At 39.1% G+C, this 22,658-nt stretch overlaps 1 protein-coding gene across 1 annotated transcript in view; it reads left to right on the forward strand.

The window, feature by feature from the left end:
* The window catches only part of LOC122817558 (complement C1q subcomponent subunit A-like), an 86,521-nt gene extending 67,234 nt beyond the window's left edge, over positions 1-19,287 (forward strand). Inside the window, exon 3 of the mRNA XM_044090593.1 lies at positions 18,420-19,287. Coding sequence (XP_043946528.1) covers positions 18,420-18,988 — 569 coding nt within the window. The 3' untranslated portion in view covers positions 18,989-19,287. The remainder of the gene's footprint in view (positions 1-18,419) is intronic.
* The last annotated feature ends 3,371 nt before the right edge of the window (positions 19,288-22,658 follow it).

Raw genomic sequence — 22,658 nt, forward strand, 5'->3', positions numbered from 1 at the left:
GTCCATGTTGGTGTGAATGACCTGAGATGTACCTCCTTGGACTACATGAAAAGGGACATGGAGGAACTGTCCGATCTTGCAGCCCAGGCAGGTATGACCCTAGCCCTGAGTAGCATCCTGCCATCACCCAGAACGATACCACAGTACAAGGACAAAATGATTGACTTCAACAATTGGCTAAGCTTCTGGTGTCATTCTAAGGGGATCCAGTATCTGTCTGCCTGGGATGACATGATCGCCAAGCCACGATGCTTTGCCAGAGATGGCCTGCACCTGTCGCCCCTGGGATTCCGGATACTGGCTAAGGCTCTAGCCACCCCTATAGTGCCTTTTTTAGGCAAGGTCCAAATGACAAATTCACCACCCTAACAGGTACAGGCAAGAAGAATCTGAGGGTATTGTTACTCAATGTTAGAAGTCTAAACCTCAAAATGCACTCTCTCGAGGCACTCCTTAAAATGGAGAACATCGACATCTGTGCAGTGACAGAGACCTAGTTCAAGGCTCCAGAGAGTACCCCTGCATTACCAGGCTATAATTCATACCACACCTTTTGGCCACCTAACCTGGACCGAAACACTAAAGGCGGAGGCGTGTCCATATTCATTAAGGATATCCACACCTCCAGGCTAGTTGCTCTGCATAATGCATCCGAGATTATCCAAGTGCAACTAACTCTGGGCAAGACCGCAATCCAAATTGTAGCTTGCTACAGATCCCCCACCATGTCCCAGGATTCCCACTCCTCATTTCTTAATACACTGGAAAATATTAGGGTATAATTTAACACCCTAATAATGGGCAATTTCAACTACCCTACCATTAACTGGGAAAACTACTCATGTACCAAGTCTTGTGCTCAACGTTTTCTGGAATTCATAAATTCCAATGCCATGGATCAACTTATCCACACCCCCACCAGGGGCAGCAGTATCCTAGACCTGGTTATTACCAACATGGGCAACCAGTGCTCCACACCAGAGGTCAATTCCTTGTTGGTCAGATCCGACCATAAGCTAATCACCCTAGACATCCACATCCCTCCCCCACCCCCCATTAGGGAAACCACAGTAAAAAATTTCTCAAAAGCCAACTTCACACTTCTTAAGACAGAAGTGGCAAACTTCACAACACCCATGCTGACGGACAATAGAGGTATGACTGCTGAATCCTACACAAATGCACTTTATAAGCACTTACATGAGTGCATGGATCATGCAATCCCTAACAGAACCAAGATGCTATCCTCCAAAAAAAGGAAGCCAATCTGGTGGTCCCCTGCCATAAACAAACTCTACAACAGAAGAAAGAAACTGTTGCAAAAAAGAGTAAAATCCCATGAATGGAGAAACTCCCTGGTCAGCTTCAGTAAGAAGTTGAGATCCCTCATAAAATCCTCCAAAGCTAGTTATGAAAACAAAATCGCCACTGACTCTAAAGACAACCACAAAGCATTCTATAGCTATGTCAAGAAACTCAATGGCAACACTCAGATCTGCTTTGAGTTACAGCACAATGGCACTAAATATACTGAAACAATGGATATTGCCAACATCCTGGCAGATAGGTTCAGTGCTAACTTTACCTCTCTGTCATCCCCTAAAGGGCCCATCTCTATACCATAAGAATGCAAAGTTCCTGTAATCACAGCTGCACAGGTAAAAAACACACTATCCAAAGCCAAGAACACAGCATCCATGGGACCTGACGACATCCCAGGCTGTGTTCTACATGAACTACAGAATGAACTGGCACCCCACCTAAGTACCATGTTCAATCATAGCCTCACCTCAGGCTATGTGCCCACTGAATGGCACACAGTGACAGGTATCCCACTCCACAAAGGAGGAGCCACCACAGACCCCAGAAACTACCGCCCCATTAGCCTAATGAGCCTAGTCTGCAAGGCTATGGAGCATATCATCATGGAACTGATAAACAATGACATTGGTAATCTCCAAACTCAGGACCCCACCCAGTTCGGGTTTGTAAAAGGCAGATCATGTCTCCTAAATCTGATAGACTTCTTTGAAGCAGTCACCAAAGCCGTAGATGAGGGTAAGGTGGTTCACACAGCCTATCTAGATCTCGCCAAGGCTTTTGACACCATCCCCCACTCTGGAATTATAGATAAACTCACTAAACTAGGAATAAATCCCTATGTCACAAGATGGGTTGCCAACTGGCTCACTGACAGAACACACACTGTGAAAGTAGCAGACTCCAAATCCAGCTTCAGACCAGTGACAAGTGGAGTTCCACAGGGTTCAGTCCTGGGTCCTCTCCTGTTTGGTATCTACTTCTCTGAAGTACAGGCCAACACAGAAGGTCTTTGGCTAACAAAGTTCGCAGATGACTGCAAACTAGGAGCCATAATCAAAACTCCAAAAGATGTGGACATCCTACAAAAGGGCCTTGCTGAGACAGATGCCTGGTGTCAAAGCCATGGCCTCAAGCTCAATGCCAAAAAATGCATTGTCATTCCTTTTGGTAAAAACTCAGTACCCATGAACTACCACATAAATGGTAGTCTACTTAACACCAAAAGTGTGATAAGAGACCTTGGGACACAGGTGGACAGTAGTCTCTCCTTTGATAATCACATCGCCACAGTAGTCAGGAAATCCTTCTATGTGGCACACCTCATCACAAAAGGTTTCTCATCCAGGAAAAAAGAGGTCATTGTTCCCCTCTACTCGTCACTCATTAGACCCATTATAGAGTACAATGCCCCTTTTTGTATGTACCTCACAAGACATCTACAACAACTGGAAAGGCCACAGAAATACCTCACAAAGAGGATTACTGGCCTCAAAGAGATGCCCTATGCAGACTGTCTCAAAAAACTGCAGCTTTACTCCGTTGCATATCGCCTACTCAGAGGCGATCTCTGCCTAACACACAAAGCTATGTCAAACCCAGAGCTTTTAGACATGCTCCACTTAAAGAAATCCCAATCCCTATGAGCTACACACTCTAGGGACCTAAACCTCGTCACCACAATAAACAGAACATGCTGGAGGGATAGATTCCTGTCCCAGAGACTTCCCATACTCTGGAACAAACTACCTATCTATATCAAACAAAGCTCCTCATTAGCACTCTTCAAGAAAAATCTTGATGATTGGATGGGAGATAGGAAATTCACCCCGAGGATCACTTCTGTGGCTCTGCTCGACAGTGGCACAGGAAAATAATTTTCTTGGCTAGGCTTATATAGGCCCTAGGGCCAATAGCCTAGTACCTACCTATGAACCTATGAATAAAATAAATTACCCCTCTCCCTCCCTATCCATTAACCTCTATAACTTCACTCAGATAATCCTCTCCATCACTTGACCTATCAAAATAAACCCTCCCGGATCCACTATAGATTGGATACTAGTCTCAGATCCAAATAAAATTCTGGCACAATTCCTGATGCTTTTAATGACCACCTCCCAGGCTTTATGCATCGCTTAACTAGTTCCTCCCCACACCAGCATCAATACATTCAAATTCATAACCTCAGTAGCTTCAACTCAACTACTTTCTCAATGCTTTCAAACAAATGAACTGGCAAATTCTAAACATCCTTCCTCTTGACAAGGATATAGAATACTTCAACTCTGTCTTCCTTGATACTTTAAACTCATGATCCCCACTAAGAAACAAAAGGATAAAAACTAAAACTGCTCCTTGGCTATTCAAAGAGACAAAACAGATTATGCACCACAGAGACAAACTATGGAAGCTTTACCAAAACAATAAACTGGCCAATACCTTGCTCCAATATAAATAGCTCTGCAACCATGCAAAATGACTAATCACCAAAGACAAAAAATCCTACTATATCAAACTTCAGTCCAATAACAATAAAAAAAAACAAAAATATTCTGGAACTCAATAAACTCACTCCTCAATCCAGGCTCCAGGAATAATCCGTATCATGACCCAAGTAAATCTGACCTCAAACTAGGCTCTGAATTTAACTCATTTTTCATAGACACTATTACTACCCTCACCAAGACATTTCCCAATAATAACCCAACTGCTCTACACTCTCCCTCTTCTAACTCACCTAATCTGTTTGAAGTCAAACCCATCTCCACTAACTTTATAAAAAAACTTTTGTCCAAACTTAAACCTTGCTCTAACACTCCCGACAATATTCCCTCTTCCTTCCTAAAATGTGCTGCTGATGGCAATGCTCTCCCAGTCAGCATCATTATTAACTGATCCATAAAAGAATCATATGTCCCCAAACTCTGGCACTTAGCTAATATTCTTCCTCTTCATAAAGGAGGCAAAACTACCAGCATCTCAAACTTTCGCCCCATTGCTTTGCTTTCATAAATCTCCAAAATCCTAGAAAAATGCATCCGCCTCCAACTTATGCCTTTCCTGACCCAAAGCAATCTTCTCACTCCTACCCAGCATGGCTTCCATCCAGGCCATAGCACAATAACTTCTCTACTCTCTTTCCTAAAAACTGTCAATCAAGCCCGAGATTCAGGACACTTAGTTTCTTCTGTTTTACTCGATCTGTCTAAAGTCTTTGATACTGTTTCCCACAAGCACCTTCTCTGTCATCTCTCAAACCTTAATCTCTCACATAGTGCTTTATCCTGGTTCTCCAGCTATCTATCAGACAGATCACAGGCAGTCAAATGGAAGAACTCCATCTCTTCCTTCCTACCTACCCCAACTGGTGTACCACAGGGATCCATCCTTGGGCCAATGCCTTTTAACATCTTCATCAATAACTTTCACATTGCTATTCCTGATGCTAAAATTATTCAATATGCAGATGATTCAACTTTAGTCTGCTCTGCCTCAAACCTCTCTGAATTGCTGACTAAAACCCAAACTGCCTTCTCAACAACTGAAAACTGGATGCGCCAAAACCACCTCTCTCTCAATGCAAATAAATCAAAGATTCTACTATTCCCTCCCACAAAGACCCTCTCCTACAATAAAAACAACTTTAAAGTCTATAGTCAAACCAACTCACCTATAGAAGTGGTCCCCTCTGCCAAACTATTTGGCATTACTGTAAATGAACACCTCAAGTTTGATATTTATATTCAACAAAATTAAAAAAAAAAAACACCAAAAGCTAGTTATGCTGTATAGGAATAACCGCCTTCTCTTCAACTCTACCAGGCAAACTCTGGCCTCGACTTATCTTCTTCCTTCCTTATTATACGGAGCCCCTCTCCTAACCAACCTGTCCTCCTCTATCACCTCTAAACTAGAAAACTGCTACAACAAAATCTCTAAATTTGCCTCTATATCTAAAAATACCACCCATCACTGCCTAACCCTACAATCCCTGAATTGGCTTGAACTCCCAAACTACCTAGACTATCTCCAACTCACTACTGCATATAGACTCATATTTCACCCAACAAAATGCCCCACTCTAACTAACATCCTTCCCCCTTATACACCCAACAGCGCTTTCAGATCTGAAAATCAGAACTTGATTACTATCCATAAACCTAAACGTCCTGCTGGTCAACTTCTCCTGTCTTTCTCACTAGGCAAAAAATGGAATTCCCTTCCCTTCATACTAAGAACCATACCAAACTCAGAAAACTTCAAAACCCAACACCTGCCCACTAAATGGAAATGTACCTGCCTTCACCCAACCTAATCAAAGGGGGTTTTCTCTCTGGTTCCTAAGCTCTACAACTCTTATAGTTATCTTCTTATGAGCCTATCTAAGCTCTCAACAACTCCAACAGCTACCGTCACACAGCTCAACCTTGTAAATATTGCAAATAGCATTCTACTGTTGATGTGTGTATGTAAAGTGTATTTACATATTCTTAAAAGGTTTGTATGTAAACTGTTTTTCACACCTAACACATATCTGTTTTCCTCAAATGAAACTGTATGATCCCTACCTTCAAGCTTAATGAATTTGTTAACTATGCATGATATTGAATGTATTTATGAGTAACTATTCTACATAATGTTATCTTTAATATTAAGTATCAGTTGTATCTAAATTGTATAATGCATCTTGGAGCTTTTATCCCTGGGCCTCCACTGAAAATGTGTCAATTTGGCCCAGTGGGCTTCCCCGGTAATCAAACTGCAAATAAATAAATAAATTAATTAATTAATAACTGAACATGTTGAAACAATTTCAGGGGTATGTTAACAGCATTAAATTAATCTATGAGGTGAGATTAACTTCTGGTTCGGATTCAGACAATTTTCCCTATGCTCGCATAAAATGCAGGGCCAAAGGATGCAATTTCAGCAAACATGGGAAATGCAATTCACAGATATGTTTTGCCGCAAAGAGGAATATCTCATTATTGGATAATTTGCATGTCCCTGAATTAAGTGTGATTATTGAAAGTGCTAAACAGTACTTTTCAGCAGTAACTATCTCTGGTGGCCCATGCATCATGCTGACCCTGGCAATCCTATCATTTACTTTGCTATACTCATACAGATATTCATATAGACACACACTCACAGACATCTTCCCTCCACACACAAACAAATACACACACATACATACATGCACACATACACACAAACACAGACACTTGCTAAGTGTACATGACTCCCTCCCTCCTGAATGCACACATGCACACACACACACTCTCTGACACCACCCATACCTCTCAACTGTCACTGATTGTACAGTGTCCCTAATTCGGCCTCTTATTCTTGCCTTTCCCTGGTAATACCAATCACTGAGCATTATGGTCAATAAATAATGCCAGAGGTTAACGTTTTACATTCTTATTGTCCAGAAAATGCATTTTGATGCAAAACCTGTTGTTCTATTAACTTTTAAGTGACTTAGAGTCATATTAAAAAAGTATTCCTTGTGTCAGTTAGTGTTCCCCCAACCCCAGAATTTCAGGCTTTGTCCAGAAATCTTGAGAAAGGGTATTAAAAGTTATGGTCTGGTCTTTCACAAGAAAGCATTTGAACAATACAGCTACAGGTATAATGAAGTTATCCATGCAGTTTTTTTTTAAAGTACCTAAAAGAGATATAGCAATGTATAACTAACAAGAAAATTTTTTATAAGGCCTAAGGTTTGCACAGTTAATAAGTGAATAACATTAGTAAACTGAGATATCTGTCTAATAGGAAAAAATAATAGAGATGTTTAACAAAGATAAAGAAGGGAAAGATACAGAACTAGAAGACTGATCAAAGAATATTAACAGATGTTTAAAATAACTGCCTGAGTTTATTTTCTGTATATTTTATTCTATCATTTACTAAAACACTTAGGAAAAGACAGGCTATGGAACAATACCAGACAATCAATCACAAGGGCAAGAAGATGCCTAGCCATACACCTTTAAGTAGACACACTTGAAAGTTCATGCTGTACATACAATCTTGGTTTAAAATTGTGTTAACCCATATAGTCATTAAGGCTACTATTAAACATAATCAGCATAGTTCTTTGTTTGTCCTGAAGTGGTAACTTATTCCATAGGTTGGGAATATTTGAGTTAGGAACCTATCTCTTCAATGAGCCTTGTTTAGCTGTTGATGTTGATGTTCCTGGAAAACAGGAAAATAAGTGACCCACAAAGGAATTAATTGTGAGGTGTAAAATAAAGTCCTTAGTGCAGGCGTTTGTAGAGATATTAGTTTTGCACAGAAACAGGAGGGTCAAAACAACTGAGTCTTTCAAGGTGCAAAAAAACAAGGCACTGGTCTCCTCAGAGCAGATTGTAGACTACTGAGTATAAAATGATTAATATCAATCTGTTAGGATAGTTGAAATATTTAATGCCTTCAGTCTTCTTAGAAAGGTATTTTTGGGGCCTTTCTAGTTGAGCAATACGTTTTGGTTTATCCATGCCAGATGGGGAATTGTATTCAGTGATGAGTCTGATAAAGGAAGACTATACTGGTGGAATGATTTTTTGGGCTTTGCAGTTAAAACTAACTGGGACAGAAAAAAGGATTTCCTGACTATAGTGGAAATGTGATATTGAATGACACAGAATTGTTCAGATAAGTATACACGTCTCTTATTACTGTGTTTTTCTGATGAGGAGGGCCATTTACAAGATATGAGGTGGGAACAGCTGCTCTGCTGAGTGCTACTATGACATTTATAATATATGAGGTGGGAACAGTTGCACTGCTGAGTGTTACTATGCTGTCATTTTTTTTGCATTTAACTCGAGACTATTTCCAGTTTACATGGTATGTGCATATTCCAGCCCTAGCCTGACCTGTTCAGTTAACAGTGCCTAGCTTGTAGTCATCGGCAAACATCAACCACCACTTCTTGAAAACTGGACTGGATGTATGCAAAATAGATGCCTTAAAGGAGAGTGCCATGCACTGATCTCCATGATACCACCACCCAAGTTCTAGGTTTATATTCGGAGATGGTATTGCCATCTTTTACACCCTGGGATCTGATATCCAATTTGCAATACAATGGATAGCAAAGGGGATTACATTGCATTTCCCTGTTTTGTTAAATAATAACAACATATAGTGTCAAGAGCTTTGGTCAGATATAGACATTTAGTGGTCTCTGAGTGATCACTGTCCATAGCCTCTGAAATCTTTTCAAAGAAGCTTACTAGGTTCAGGAGACAGAAATTGCCTTTCATAAACCCAAACTTATGGGGATTATGTTGCTTGTGTCTTCAGAAATGAGTTCTGCTATGATACATTCCTTGTCTTTGCATATAAGCTTGATGAGGCTGTTGGGCCTAGATCTGTAGAGAGGTCACACCTGTGTAAGGCCATCACAGTGGCTGTCCTACAGGCATCAGACATAAGCCATGTAGTTAGGCTGAATTTATACAGTTTTTGTAGATGCTCATATAGCCTGTACTTGTTGATACTTGGTGTTGGAAAGAATGCTGTCGTATGCTGTGTTGTCCCATAGAATTATCATTTTTAATCTTTGTAGGCTTGCAATGCACCATCACAGGGCTGTGAATAATTAATTAAATTCACCAAGCAGCTAGTAAATGTCAGACACAATCCAAAAGTTACATGCATCTTGTGTTAACTGTACTAGTCTAGGAGAGAACTTAAAATGCTCTGTTGTTTAAGAAAGGTTACAGAAGTGCACATTTGATTAACACTCATAGCAATACTGCCTCTTTCACCTCATTTCCTTTCATCAAACACAGCTGTATAATCTACACTCAACTAAAGATATTTCCATGCAGATGTAACTAACCAAGGCTGAATTAAAATAAATGATTTATAACATCACAAGCAAACCACATTTTGCAAACTTTCATCATTTAAACTGCATATTTTCAGTGATGTAGCAGGATTCAGAAACGTCTCTTACACAGGTATGTAAGGGCAAATACTACAGTCAATGTAGTGCAATGACCCAATAATAACTAACCATGCAGTTAGAGCAATGCTGCCTGACAGAGGCTGATTAGTCAGTTTACTGGTGAAGAGATAACAGGTCAGGTAGTGTTCAGGGCAGTGTCATGATGGGTCATTTAACCATAGTGGCCCGGTAGATGGTATGTGGCATGTGTATTATGATATGCATGCACACAAACAAATATTCCCTATGAACACAAGCTTAGAGCTCAGATGAGGGCTACACAGCAAAGTACCTGCTATGTATATATTATAAATGAAAAGGAAATTGGTTGTGTGACTGGAGGCAAGGAAGACAAGAGGAAAGGCACTGATAGGAGCACACAGAAGAGCAAGGGGAAGGAAGAGTGGTATGGGAATGAGGTGCTACTTTATACAGATATAGAGACAGCATTTGTTTATATATTTGGTGGCACAGGTACCTAGTTTATTTCATTTTCACAGAACAGTTATTTGCTCAAAAAACTGCTGACCACTCAAATACTTCTTCCTATCCTTTTCCTCACCCCAGTCCTTCTGTTTGCTTGCCTATTCATTTTATCTTGTTACTCCACTGTTTATCTCCCTCTTAAAATTTTCTTGTCAACCTTGATAAGAAAGGAAACGTATACTAATAAACTATATCTAGACAGTTTTCTCTCTTTAAATGTTCAGATGCATTACTGTTCATCCTTGTACATCTGTTCTCTTGAAATTGTACTGAAACTTTTGTCTCATCTGTAAGCCATGTTTTGTATCACAGCTTAATAACTGTTGCCTATTTATGTCGTAAATCTACCATTCACTCACTGAGCTCAAGTTGTACCTGAAAAGCATCTTTGAACCATTGCACCTACCTGATTAACAAATGTAAAATATAGAGGAATATGATTGGGTCTGTAATCATAACCATGTCATTATGTGTTTGAGATGTGATTGCCAAAAAATTCACCTCTTAAGTGAAGCTCGTGAGGTAAGTCTTGGCATCCATGTTGAGAACAGAGCTAGATCCAGCACTAGGTAACCTAGGCAATTGCTTAGGGCTTCATTTTTCTTTAAAAGAATGCACACCCTTTGGCTTTTGTGCCTGTTGCATATGTCAATGCACACACCTCCTGCTGTTGCTTCTACTTTTCTGCTTCAGCGAGCAGAATTTAATCATAACACACATTTCTTCCTGCCAATTCAGGAATATGTAGGTGTGTACAAATGATGACTACATCTGAATTCTTTTTTCAATCTGTGTGTGTGTAATGCACTAGTTAGAGATGGTAGGTTAGTTAATTTGTCCAGGCTCAAACCCTATTCCTTATCTACAGAAGACAAGAGCCTTAATCCTCTACACCAACTACCAGAACACTAAAAGTGCATTTTCAAGGAACTGAGGTTCAGTACATTTTTAAGGAATTATGAGCATCAGGGGAAGAGAAGCATATTGCTGCTTGTGCTAAGTCTGCTTTCAATGTGCAACTGTTTTGTTTAGCACTGTTTGTGCTATAGAACTTAAAAGTAGTGTTAGCAACACAATAGGAAGCATCCTTGCTTTTGATGCAGAAAGCTGTGAGTTCTACTCCCACACCATAGAGATGGATTGCTGATACTGTGTTATACTTTAAGGGAGAGAGTAGGAGTGCTGCAGTCTTGAGTGCATCCTCCTTTGTATAAGATGCCCAGTAACTATGAACCTGTTGTCAGTTTGCCATCCATTCACGATTGCAATATTACCAGCTTACCATTTATTTTATGTAACCTAGGCAATTTATTGTTCAAGTGCAGCAGGAACTGAATTTGTAGACAAAACACAGAAATATAAACTTGTTTGCTAGCAGCAACCTTCTCAATAGTTACAGATCTCTTTAATGTGGAATTATTCAGATGACTTTTATTTCTTCATAGATTGTACATATTGATTGATAGTGACTGGCCTTTTATAGTTGTTCTGAAATGGGCATTATTGTCATTAATGTGTCATGTGTTTTGTTTCATTGCTTACTGGAAAAATGTTCAAAGCTACAAATTTAAAACACATTCTAACAAGTGGTGCTGTATTATCCAAGCAGTATAATTTAATACAGTCAGGAAGGTGAATCAAATAATGCATGTCTGCATGGTCCTAAAATGTGTGCATGGGGTCTACAGTTTGAAATTAGCCCAAAGGTTATCTTTATCTGCTACTAACGAGATGCATTTTCTTTGAATGTGGGTTTCAATGCTGTTTCAATGAATGTGAGTTTTAAGGGCAGCGAAATTCACTGTCAATGCCAAGTCTGTTCTATCAGTATTTGTGCTATAAAATTTGAAATAAAAGTTGTAAATTAAATTCAAATATATGTAATCATTGTAGAAGTAAAGAAGAAAACAGTATGTGCACTGGCAGGCTTGAACAGTGCTTATGGTAACTGGGTAGAAATAGCCATGTAATGGAACACTGGAATGGTTGTAGGTGGGTGCTGCTCTAAATGTAAGGAGGGCACCAAAACATTACCCTGCCTAAGCCCCATGTGCGCAAGATCCGGCTCTGGTCAAAGACATATAATAATGGGTTATAATCTATGAGACACAATCAGAACTCTCTGCAGTACTTAGGGTTTTATCTGTTCCTTGTACTACAAGTTTCAAGTATTTTACTTTCTTTGAAAACCAGTAAAGCACTTAGCAATGTTGTCCCATAGACAAGTAAATATAATTGCAGGAAATTGTCAGGTGCAGTTTTAATACTGCCCTAATTTAAACAAGTTGTTTACACACTACCATCTGTAAACTTTTTTGGATGTATAAGGAAGGATGTTCAGGGATTTTGAGAGTGAAGGGGCATCCCTCTCCTGATACCAAACTCTAACGGGGCTTAGGGGCTGGGTAATAAATGTGACATACCTCTGAAAGTGATGCTATAGTCAGGTCTCGTTCTACAGAAGCACATAACAGTTTTATCTTTTTTTCCAATTTTGAAGCACAATCAAGCTCTCATTGCACTACAAATAAATAAAAGTGGCATGGAGAAGGTGAAACTAAGAATGAAGGTATAGGGGTATCAGCGAGAGAAGAAAACAGCACAAAAGACAGATAAAGACTGATAAGGGAGGTATTGACTCAAATGGGGAGACCACAAAGGATAAAACATAATGGTCAGAAGGAGGACAAATGGAGATGAAATGGACTGGATTACACATTTGTGAGGAAAATGAAGCGCAAGTCAAGGAAACACCATGATTTGGGACAGGGCAGGGAGATGGTTTCCCATCATGCTTCAAAGTGCCACACACAACCTGAAATCAGTCACCACCAACTTCATGGTTGGGCCCAGCCACTGCTGGCTCAGTGATCAGGGCAAGGAAACTATGTGACTCTACATGAGGGGATGCTCCAGGCCACCAATGTGGTTACCTAGTTTCTAATCCACCAAAGCTCTCACCATGTCTTCTACCTCTTGCTGGGTAAGCCTGAGAGAACTCCTGGTGATGCCCAGTTCAGTACAGCCTGCAGTCCCTACCAGAAATAGAGCAAGAGGGGGCATAAGAGAGTACTCCAGGTCACACTTCAGTGGGATGACCTTCTCCACCTTGCAAAGAGGTGGGCTTGAAGATTTCTGGGGATATGCAAATGATGGTGTGGCAGGTACAATGTGGTGGCCACTGCCATCGATAAAAAAATAATAAAATATGAATGTAAAGGAGATAAACAAAACAACAAAGGGAAATGGCTGTACTGAAAAATGTCAAAACACTCAAATGTCAGCCATCAAAACTTTGACCAAAAAAAATCAAGCACACAAATGTCAACCTCTGCAAATGCAAAGTTCTAAACTAAAAAAAAAATACAAATAAGGCACATCCTGTGTTAATTATATATACTAACAATGGGTGCAGAGTGTTGGGGAATGTGAACATTTCCCAACCCCAAGAATCGTATGATCTTGCATATCTGTCTAACAGCTGTGTAGTCAACCAAAGTTTGTCAACTTAACAGATGTTAACCCAGCGTGGATGCAAGGATATTCAGCTCCTCCATATCTATGTGTGCGTGTGTGTGCGTGTGTGTGTGTGTGTGTGTGTGTGTGTGTGTGTGTGTGTGAGTGTGTGTGTGTGTGTGTGTGTGTGTGTGTGTGTGTGTGTGTGTGTGTGTGTGTGTGTGTGTGTGTGTGTGTGTGTGTGTGCAAATAGCTAGATAGATATAAATATAGATATAGATATAGCTGTAGATACAATAATATGAATGGCTGTTGTAAGAATAAATCATAGCAGGCTGACAAGGGCATTGTGTGTTACTGTCAGAGTGGATAGATAGAGTCATGGCATTGAACAGCGTCAATCAAACATGTCCAATGCAGATGATGACACCAGAAGGGTGATGGCACAACTACTGCCTATCCATTCTGCAGCACCATAACACTGCTCAAAATAAATGATGGTAGAAAGCACAATAGAACAGTTCTATTTGCATACAGGTTATATGACATATAAAGAAAAGCCAGGCTGTAAGCAATGGTAAAAGTAATTAGCTATGCTACAACCATGAACAGTGAAAAAGGTGACTAAGAGATACCCAGGTCTAATTCCAATAATATACACATGCCTTGATGCATAGATAGGTATGATCTTTCCAGCAAACATTGCAGACACCAGTATATCTGTATATACATATATATATATATATATATATATATATATATATATATATATATATATATATATCCACACACACACATATCTAAAAAAACTGACATAAATAAACATCATTACCTCCTTACAACTACCCAGGAATGTCTACCTATGTGTAAACAACTAGCAGGTGCTCTTACATGCTGTAGAATTTTAGATACCTCTCTCTAGCCTCTTCTTCCCATTTGTGAAGATGACCAAGGTAGGGCCTCTTCAAATTAAAAATACCGGCATTGCTCATAAGGGCAAGTGATGGCCATGAAGTTACTCACCACTCTGACAAGGCAGTGACAGATAACCATCTAGAACTGAGAACCTAACTGGAGTCACCCAGAATGTGATCCTAGTGGTACTAAGGCAGGATATAAAAAATATTTTTGCCTCCCTCCTGCACCAGTCTTGAAAACACACCTGCTTCAGAAACCATGAGCACTTCAAACAGTGACATCAGGAGGAAAACTTCATCAGATTCATGTCTGTGCACGTCACAAAAACCATGAGACATGCATCACTGGGCAGCGTGACTGTGCAGTGTAGCACAATACCATAGCAGAGTCATACAACAACAGATATGTGGGGGGGGGTGGCACCAAGCATGTTGGACACACAGTATATTGGTTCTGAACATAACACATTTGTGTATAGTAGCTTGCCAATGGAACAGCAGTCATGGGATTGTAGTTGCAAGACACCCCTTGTTCCAAATCACAGACCTGCCCATGCATGCAAAGGCCAGTTTGTAGTAAAAAAATATCTGTCCAGAAGGTGACATCATATGAGGTGTTCCAGCTGGTTCTGCAAAGCAATGATTTGAAGGTAGTTCACTGTTAGAGTAGTGGCTGAAAATCTGGGGACAGTAAATATGATCTCAGAGCAGCAAGAATAAAGTTTGAATAGTGGAAATGCATATTAGTTCCAAGACTGTAGTGTCTCGGAATATTCCCCCTAAAAAATAGTATTTATGTTGGCAGCAAAAATATGGAATACAGTCCCTAATTTGGGTAACTTCTCTCACTGCTCCCCCAATCAACTACTCATGTTTGCCACATCCTGTAGAAAGAAAATATTTTTTTCCAGCAATCCCTGGACATCAGGGCTGTTTTTAGTAAATTTGGATTTTGTTCCCTTTTATAGCCAAATACATTCAGTGAACTGTGAATCAACAGATCTCATTCACTAAACTAACCTATTTCCTTGGTTGCTTTTAACAATGCGAATAGCTGACAGTATGAAACATCATTATGTAACAATGTAACAACTGTTATAAAGCTGAATTGTTGGATCACTGCATCCTTTAGAAGCAACTAGGAATCTTTGACCCTAGCATAACTTTATTTATTTATTTATTTTATTCTACATTTGTTTATCGGGATGGTCCGACTGGGGCAGTGCCCATTTTCAGCATAGGCCTGGGAAGAACAGCTCCAGCCTAAGCTTACATGCAAAATCATAACATCAAGTAATAGAAATTATAGACAACAAATGGGTGTTAACACATTTACAGGTGTGAAGATATGGGTGAAGGCTGCCAGCCTAGCCAGATAGAATTTTAGAGATAATTCTGTCATCTGTAAATATTAATGTAACATCAGTACACTCTGCTGGCAGAAAGCTGACCAAGTAAAGCATGTTGTGACCCTTTGATCTAAAGTCGGCTCCAGTCAGTCTAAATGAAGACATTCTTTCTATTGTTTTAACCAAGAGTTAAATTGCTAGATTTAAACATGCAAATGTATTTGTATTGCTCTGCTTCCTGACCAGCTGCAAGATAACAAAAGGAGATGTTAAGAATGTAAGTGTACTTTCTGTTAGCCTGGGAACACAGGGAAGTGCAAAGAATGATATAATAGTAACCAGGAATGTGATTTTAAAAACAGAGGGAATCAGAGATTATTAAGAATTTTTGTCTTGACCATCCAACTCATCAGCACTCTGTCTGTTTCTATATCTAAGTTTATCTTAGACTTGTGTTTTCTCTTAGAAATAGCTAGAAACTAGAAAGATTAGACTAAGTGTTTTTCTGTGATGTCATAACTGTACTACTGAATTATTTAAGTATTTCTCTGTGATCTCTGAACTCTTGACTAGCACTGTGTAGTAAAAACTAATGTCTTGTGTTTTTAATTATTTATTATTAAATATTTTTCAACCCTTTTAACTGTGGATGTTTTGTGTAGAGATAATTTAAACTCTAGAGTACATTGCATATTTATAGTAATTACTGTCCAAGTCACTCCAAATAAGCCTTGACTGTTCAGTCGCACTTATCATTTGGATAATAATATTGCAAAGTAATAATTGGACACCCTTTTAAGGGCCTTTGGGTAGCTGATAAATATTAGCTGGGTGGTGGCAGTGATTACTACCATATAGTCTGGGTAAAAGGGGCACAGCTGGAGAACCTGTGCCAGCCTTCCCCAGAAGTGTCTGTGTGGTTGTATAAACTCCTATCTCAAAGTGTGTGTGTGTCAGCTACTTGGGCAGGGACATGATGCACTTGTTGGACAAAGAGGGTGATGGAGATTTTAGCTTGCCCAGTGGGCTGAGATCTGGACCCTATAGCTGTGCCAGTGGGGAGTCTTATTGGGGACCTGGAGAGCAAGTGAGCGACCAGCCCCGGACTAACTGTGATCTCTGTGTGCTCTCAAGGAAAATTGTACTTTACTGTGTGTATTTGTTATCCTTTCCTTCTATATGAGATGCCCCTCATTGGTGTTAGTGATGAGGATTGAGGCTCCCTGACTGCTGAGCCAGGGCACGGGCATCAGAACAGGATAAAAATGCAAAAACAAAAATATATACATAGTATCAAATAGAACAAGACTTTAAACACTTGAATATAGACACATATACAGTTGAACTTATATATGTGGAGGAACATAACTTACACATATCAAGCCAACACCAAGCAGCACATCCTTGACCCAGACTAATTCAGGTATTCTTGTTATCACTGTTACTTGCTCCACTTAACTTTGCCCATTCAAAGATGTCTGTACAGCATATGAAAGACGTCTGTACTTCAGATCAGCTATCACAATATATTGCCAACACTGGCTGCTTACTCTCAGCTTCTCTGATTGGCTCCTCCAGAATCTGTTCTGCTAATGAAATCCAGGTTATCTGGGTCATATGTAGGGCTTTATCCCTCAATAACTTGAGATGAACCAATGATTGGCATGTTTTGTATATTTATTTATTTATTGACAGGCCTGAGGAGAAAATCTTCAAATTATTACAAAACATTTTAATAACAACAATTTTGCAACCTTCAAAAACAAAACAAAGATATATGACAATCATTTAATATTAAGATAGATTTTAGACAGATGGAAAAATAGGCTTATGGTATATTTAGAGAGAAAGTTAGGGAAGATCTAATCTTTATACATTCAAAAAATCTCTACACACACATCTCAAGTCCCAATGGGAATGTTCCTGTTCTCATCCATCATAAAAATATGGAACTCTTAATCCTTCATCCATTCTTAAGCTATTCAACAAAGCCTACATAACTTATCATTCCCTTCATAACTAAATACACTTACAACAAAACAACTCTACCTCTCTAAAGTCATTACACATCTCACATTTATTTTACCTATTTCTATTACACTGCATTATATGAATGTACCTCAAATGCAAAATCAATGACTGTATCCTATTTTACATTTGTATAAGTATCTAAGCTATCTATTGTTTATTCCTGTCCTATGGTTTGCTTTACGGGCTTTTTAAATTGTGTGTACCTATTCTGTATGTCTGTTTTTTGGAGCTTTTCTCCCCAGGACTCCATTGAAAACGGGTTCTTTTAGGCCCAATGGACTATCCTGGTAAACCAACTGCAAATAAATAAATAAAATAAATAAATAAAGAGAATTTGATAGAAGGAAGTAGGTGAATAAGGGAGAGTAAGGAGGAATAAGGAATGAAAAGGTATATATATATATATATCAGGATATATCTAGGGCTACAACACAACCTTTGCCTTTTTACCTCAAAACTGTTATAATTAGTCACTTTTTTGTTGCTAGGAACATAGTTTTAAAACTACTTCTGTAACCTCATTTCATTAACACACAGATGCTGTATTGCTAAAATCTTTTTTTTTCTGCAAAAAAAGTCATGGAGTTAAATCACAGTAATATCTTTGGGATAGTTGCCTGCTTTTGAGGACTCAGAAAGCATTAATGGTTTGAAAAAGCTATAAAAATCATCATTTTTGTGTCACAGAGGTGTTTATATTACATCTTTGCTATCTTGTTCCACTTCTTAAATGACATTTATCACTGCTTTTGTGTACTTTATTACTTCAAAAAGTTTTCAACTGTAGTTTCCTTGAGAATCTAATTCATAAGCAAACAGAGTGTAGCTCAAACTGAATTGTCTGTTGATTTATTTTACTCTATAGCTTTTTTTCTTTGTGCCTTTTAGGAGCATCTATTCGCTGGACTGGAGTACAGGGTGAAAAAGGTGACAAAGGTGATATGGGACCTGCAGGGCAACCTGGAAAACGAGGTGCTAGTGGGCTACTGGGACTTCAGGGACCACCTGGCAATGAAGGTGAAAAAGGACGCAAGGGAGATGCTGGAGATTCTAAGAATCAGCCTAGGCCTGCATTCTCTGCCACCAGAACCCTTGAGGCAGACATGAAGAATGCAAATAATGTTGTTATATTTAACAATGTTATTACCAACCAAGGAAATCACTATGATAGTTCCACTGGTAAGTTCAAATGTGGAGTGAAAGGTTACTACTATTTTGTCTATCACGCCATCTCCAACAGCAACCTGTGCGTAAAAATCATCATGAATGGAAATTTGCAGGTAGGATTATGTGATTCCAACAGCAAGCAGACCCCCCAGATCAACTCTGGTGGCACTGTGCTGAACCTTAATATAGGAGATCAGGTGTGGATTGAACTGGATCCTTCCACTGGGGGACTGAAACTCATTCGAGACATGGATACCATTTTTAATGGCTTTCTCTTGTTCCCTAATTAACTAAGATCCTGAACACGACTGCTAACATTAATTTGCATATGTCACAGTACAACAAAGATATAATCAGCATGCAGCAAGGTAGAGTTTTTTTTAACAAGATACACCTGAATGTCCGATTATTGAAGCTTAATAACTTTAATGAGTTAATTCTGCTCTTTGGATTAATTGCATTATTCTTCACACTTTAGACCTGCTGATTTTAATGTTTAACCAGTTTGCCATTGTCTGAGCAGGTTAACATTTTTTTTTGCATCTGGAAATAAGTATCAAATAAAACTTTTTTAGTATTTTTAAGAAAATGTGAACTGGTCAATCACCTTCATCCTTGCAAATGTCACTCAGTTATTCATTAATTACATCTTATCATTGCATGTTCTTATTTGCTAATTCATTTACATTGCCATGTTGAGGAGACAAGATTCAACAAGCAAACAGATGCATAAACATAATCATGAGTACAAAACAGTAATACACATATGCAAATCATAATCATACAGGAGAAAACATTACAGTGCAGACACAAGGCCAATGCAGCAGCATGGTACATATGACTGGAAGCATGATGTTACATTATTTACTGTACCTACATCTCAGGTCCAGAGTCTGGGATATGGTTTCACCTCCGAATGGTGTCTGATGGAGTCTGCATGTTCTCCCTCATCTAAGCATGTCTATTACCTCTGTTTAGCTTTGTTTTCATCTACATCCCGAAGGCATGTCCCTTAACTAAAGAGGCTATGCTAATAAAACGGGAGTGAAAGCTTTTCTTGCTGGCAGTCTCTGTAAATAAGCACTTGGTTCACTAGCAATAAATTGGCTAATATATGCAAAATTGATACATGATGATAATATAAAATAGAACAAAAAGAGAAGGAAGTACTTCTTTCTTACTCATGTAAGTATTCTATTCATGACAGCATTTAAAAATACAATCTTCCCACATGACAAACAAATTAATTAAATATATCTGATGCAGTCAGATTGCCTTTCTTTAACTATGTCAGAAAGTTAAGAATTAACTCCCAATAATATTTGGAGCTAGTCCAAAATATTACTACCCTCTCTGACCAAATATCCTAGTTAATAAATTCAGTGCAAATTTTACTTCACCCACAGTTATAGCTATCCCACAAGTTCCATAATCCAGCATGCTGGGACAGTCACTGAATTTGCACAACACCCCCTTGTTCAAACTGAATAGCCAAAAAATGGCAGCTCAGATAGACTGCTCACAGCAGTATGAAGTATGCACCCTCTCCCAGGCACACTCCCCCTCCTTGCCTCAGCTCTTCATTGGAAGAGAAAAAAAATGGGAGTTCCAATAGGTGTCCAAGACAGCCAAATACACATCCATCCCTCCACCCACTCCTCAGTAGAACAGCCAAAATATATAACAACTGATACATTTTAAACTGTAATAAGTTGATTGCTACATTTGCAACAATCCATTTGCTACATCTTACCCAAGAAGCTGCAAATTCCTTTCTGGCATTAAGAAATGCCTATACAAAAAGAAGAATGCAGGATCAGTGCTTCAAGATTATCCCCTCTAACACCTTACGCTAGGGACACATGTCCCAATCTCCTCACCCTTGCTCTGCTACTGCCTGGACTCTCATCAATCTGGCTTTATCAATAGAAGTTCCCGCCTCTTTAACCTCATTAATTTCTTTGAAAAAGGTTATGCAGTGGATACAGCCTCTCTACACCTGGCCAAAACCTTTGACATTATTGCTCATGCAGGCATTATTGACAGGATTGTAAATCTGAATATAAATTGTTATATTGTGTGATGGATAACTAACTGGTTGTCTGACAGAAACCATGTAATTAGAGTAGCAGGTGCTACTTCTGAAAGAAAAAAGTTTCCAGTGGTGTACCTTTGGGCACAGTTTTAGGCACTCTCTTATTTGGCATATATTTCTCAGTCCTTTGGGCTGGCACTGTTTACCTATGGTTAACTAAGTTTACAGATGACTGTAATCTGGGTGTTATTATTAGATCTTCATCTGACTCACAACTGCTTCAGCGCAGGTTAGACCATGTTAACAAATGGTAAAAGGAGAGCGGTCTCAAATTACATGTAAAATAGTGTAGCATAGTTCATTTTGGTTGACAAAATGGTTTCACTTACCTCATAAGAGATGCACCCCTCCAATCTGGGCATTGTTGGAATCTCATCATTTGATTTTATCATTTGACCATCATGTCTCCACAGCAGTTTGGAAAGTCTTTTATCTAGTCTAATTTCCAAAGGCATCTCCAGTTGATCCAAAGAAATCCCTTTTACTCATATGTTATCAGACTCTATTGAATATAATGCACCTTCTGGCATGTATTTATCTAAATATATCACACAACATGATAGACCTCAGAGATTCATCTCTAAAAATATAGTGACTTCAAAAAAGTGAGAATAGCAGCCCTTTCTCTGTACTTGGTCGCTTAAGCACTCCTCCATGGAAATCTAGGTGTAATCTTTCATGCCTTGAAGGATCCAATTATATTTGATCTCCTATTCCATCGCACAGTAAATAATACATCAAATACTCGGTTAAAAGAACTAAATGTTCATCAGTAGCTATATAAGACATATTGGCATAATAGATTCATATCTCACCATATGCCTAACCTCTTGAACAAACTTCCACTACATGTCAAGCAGAGTAAAACTCTAGCCACCTTCGTGCTAAACCTGAATAACTGGATAGGGCAGCCTCAAATTCTCTCCTGGTCTATTTTATCTTGCCCTCCTTGAGGCAAGAGGGAAAATTTTGAATAGACTTTTTGGTTAGGCTTGAAGTGCTGTGCAGACCAATTGCCTAGTACTTATCTATGAACCTATGAACCTAATGAAAAGGTCCTTTTGTAATATCATTTTTTTATTTTCACTTCCGTTACCTAGATCCCACCACTGTCAGTCACTTATTTTCATGGAAGATCTGAGGTAACATTTATGCTGACAAAGGGATAGTTGGCTACCACATATAAGTACCAGTGAGTACTTTTAACAGCTACCTGAATGATCTAAAACTTGGCAGATGTGACCTATGTTTAATATCATATATAAATAATGGTACCTCTGGAAGACAATGTTTCCAACAAACACACACACATACACACACACACACACACACACACACACACACACACACACACACACACACACACACACACACACACACACACACACACACACACACACACACACACACACACACACACACACACACACACACACACACACACACACACACAAACACAAGCGCACACAAGCACAAATGCGCGCATATGCAGGCACACATACAAAAACATAAACTTATTTAAGTGTATCACCAGTTCATCTTTCAGACATGCACACACACATGCACTCACATTTACAGCCAATTTAGTGGATCAGCAATTCTCCTATTCACATGACTCACATATATAAAGGCGGCAGGCAAAAATCTCCACAAAGGAAACACCCCAGCCAGGAACCAAATGAGAGAAAGAAGTGCTGAAAGGCACCAGTACTAACTACGGATCAGCTGTGCTGTCCTAAGCTGCTGCTCTGGTTCCCAGCGACAGCAGAGCATTTGAGTGTGTTTATAGCTCTGAGTATTTCAACAAGATGTGCACATTTTACAGATTTAGAGCTGCCTTTTTGATAAACAAGTGGCACTATTTT

This window comes from Protopterus annectens, chromosome 13.part0, assembly GCF_019279795.1.
Source record: "Protopterus annectens isolate FY-2018-M chromosome 13.part0, PAN1.0, whole genome shotgun sequence".
NCBI classification, from domain to species: domain Eukaryota; kingdom Metazoa; phylum Chordata; order Ceratodontiformes; family Protopteridae; genus Protopterus; species Protopterus annectens.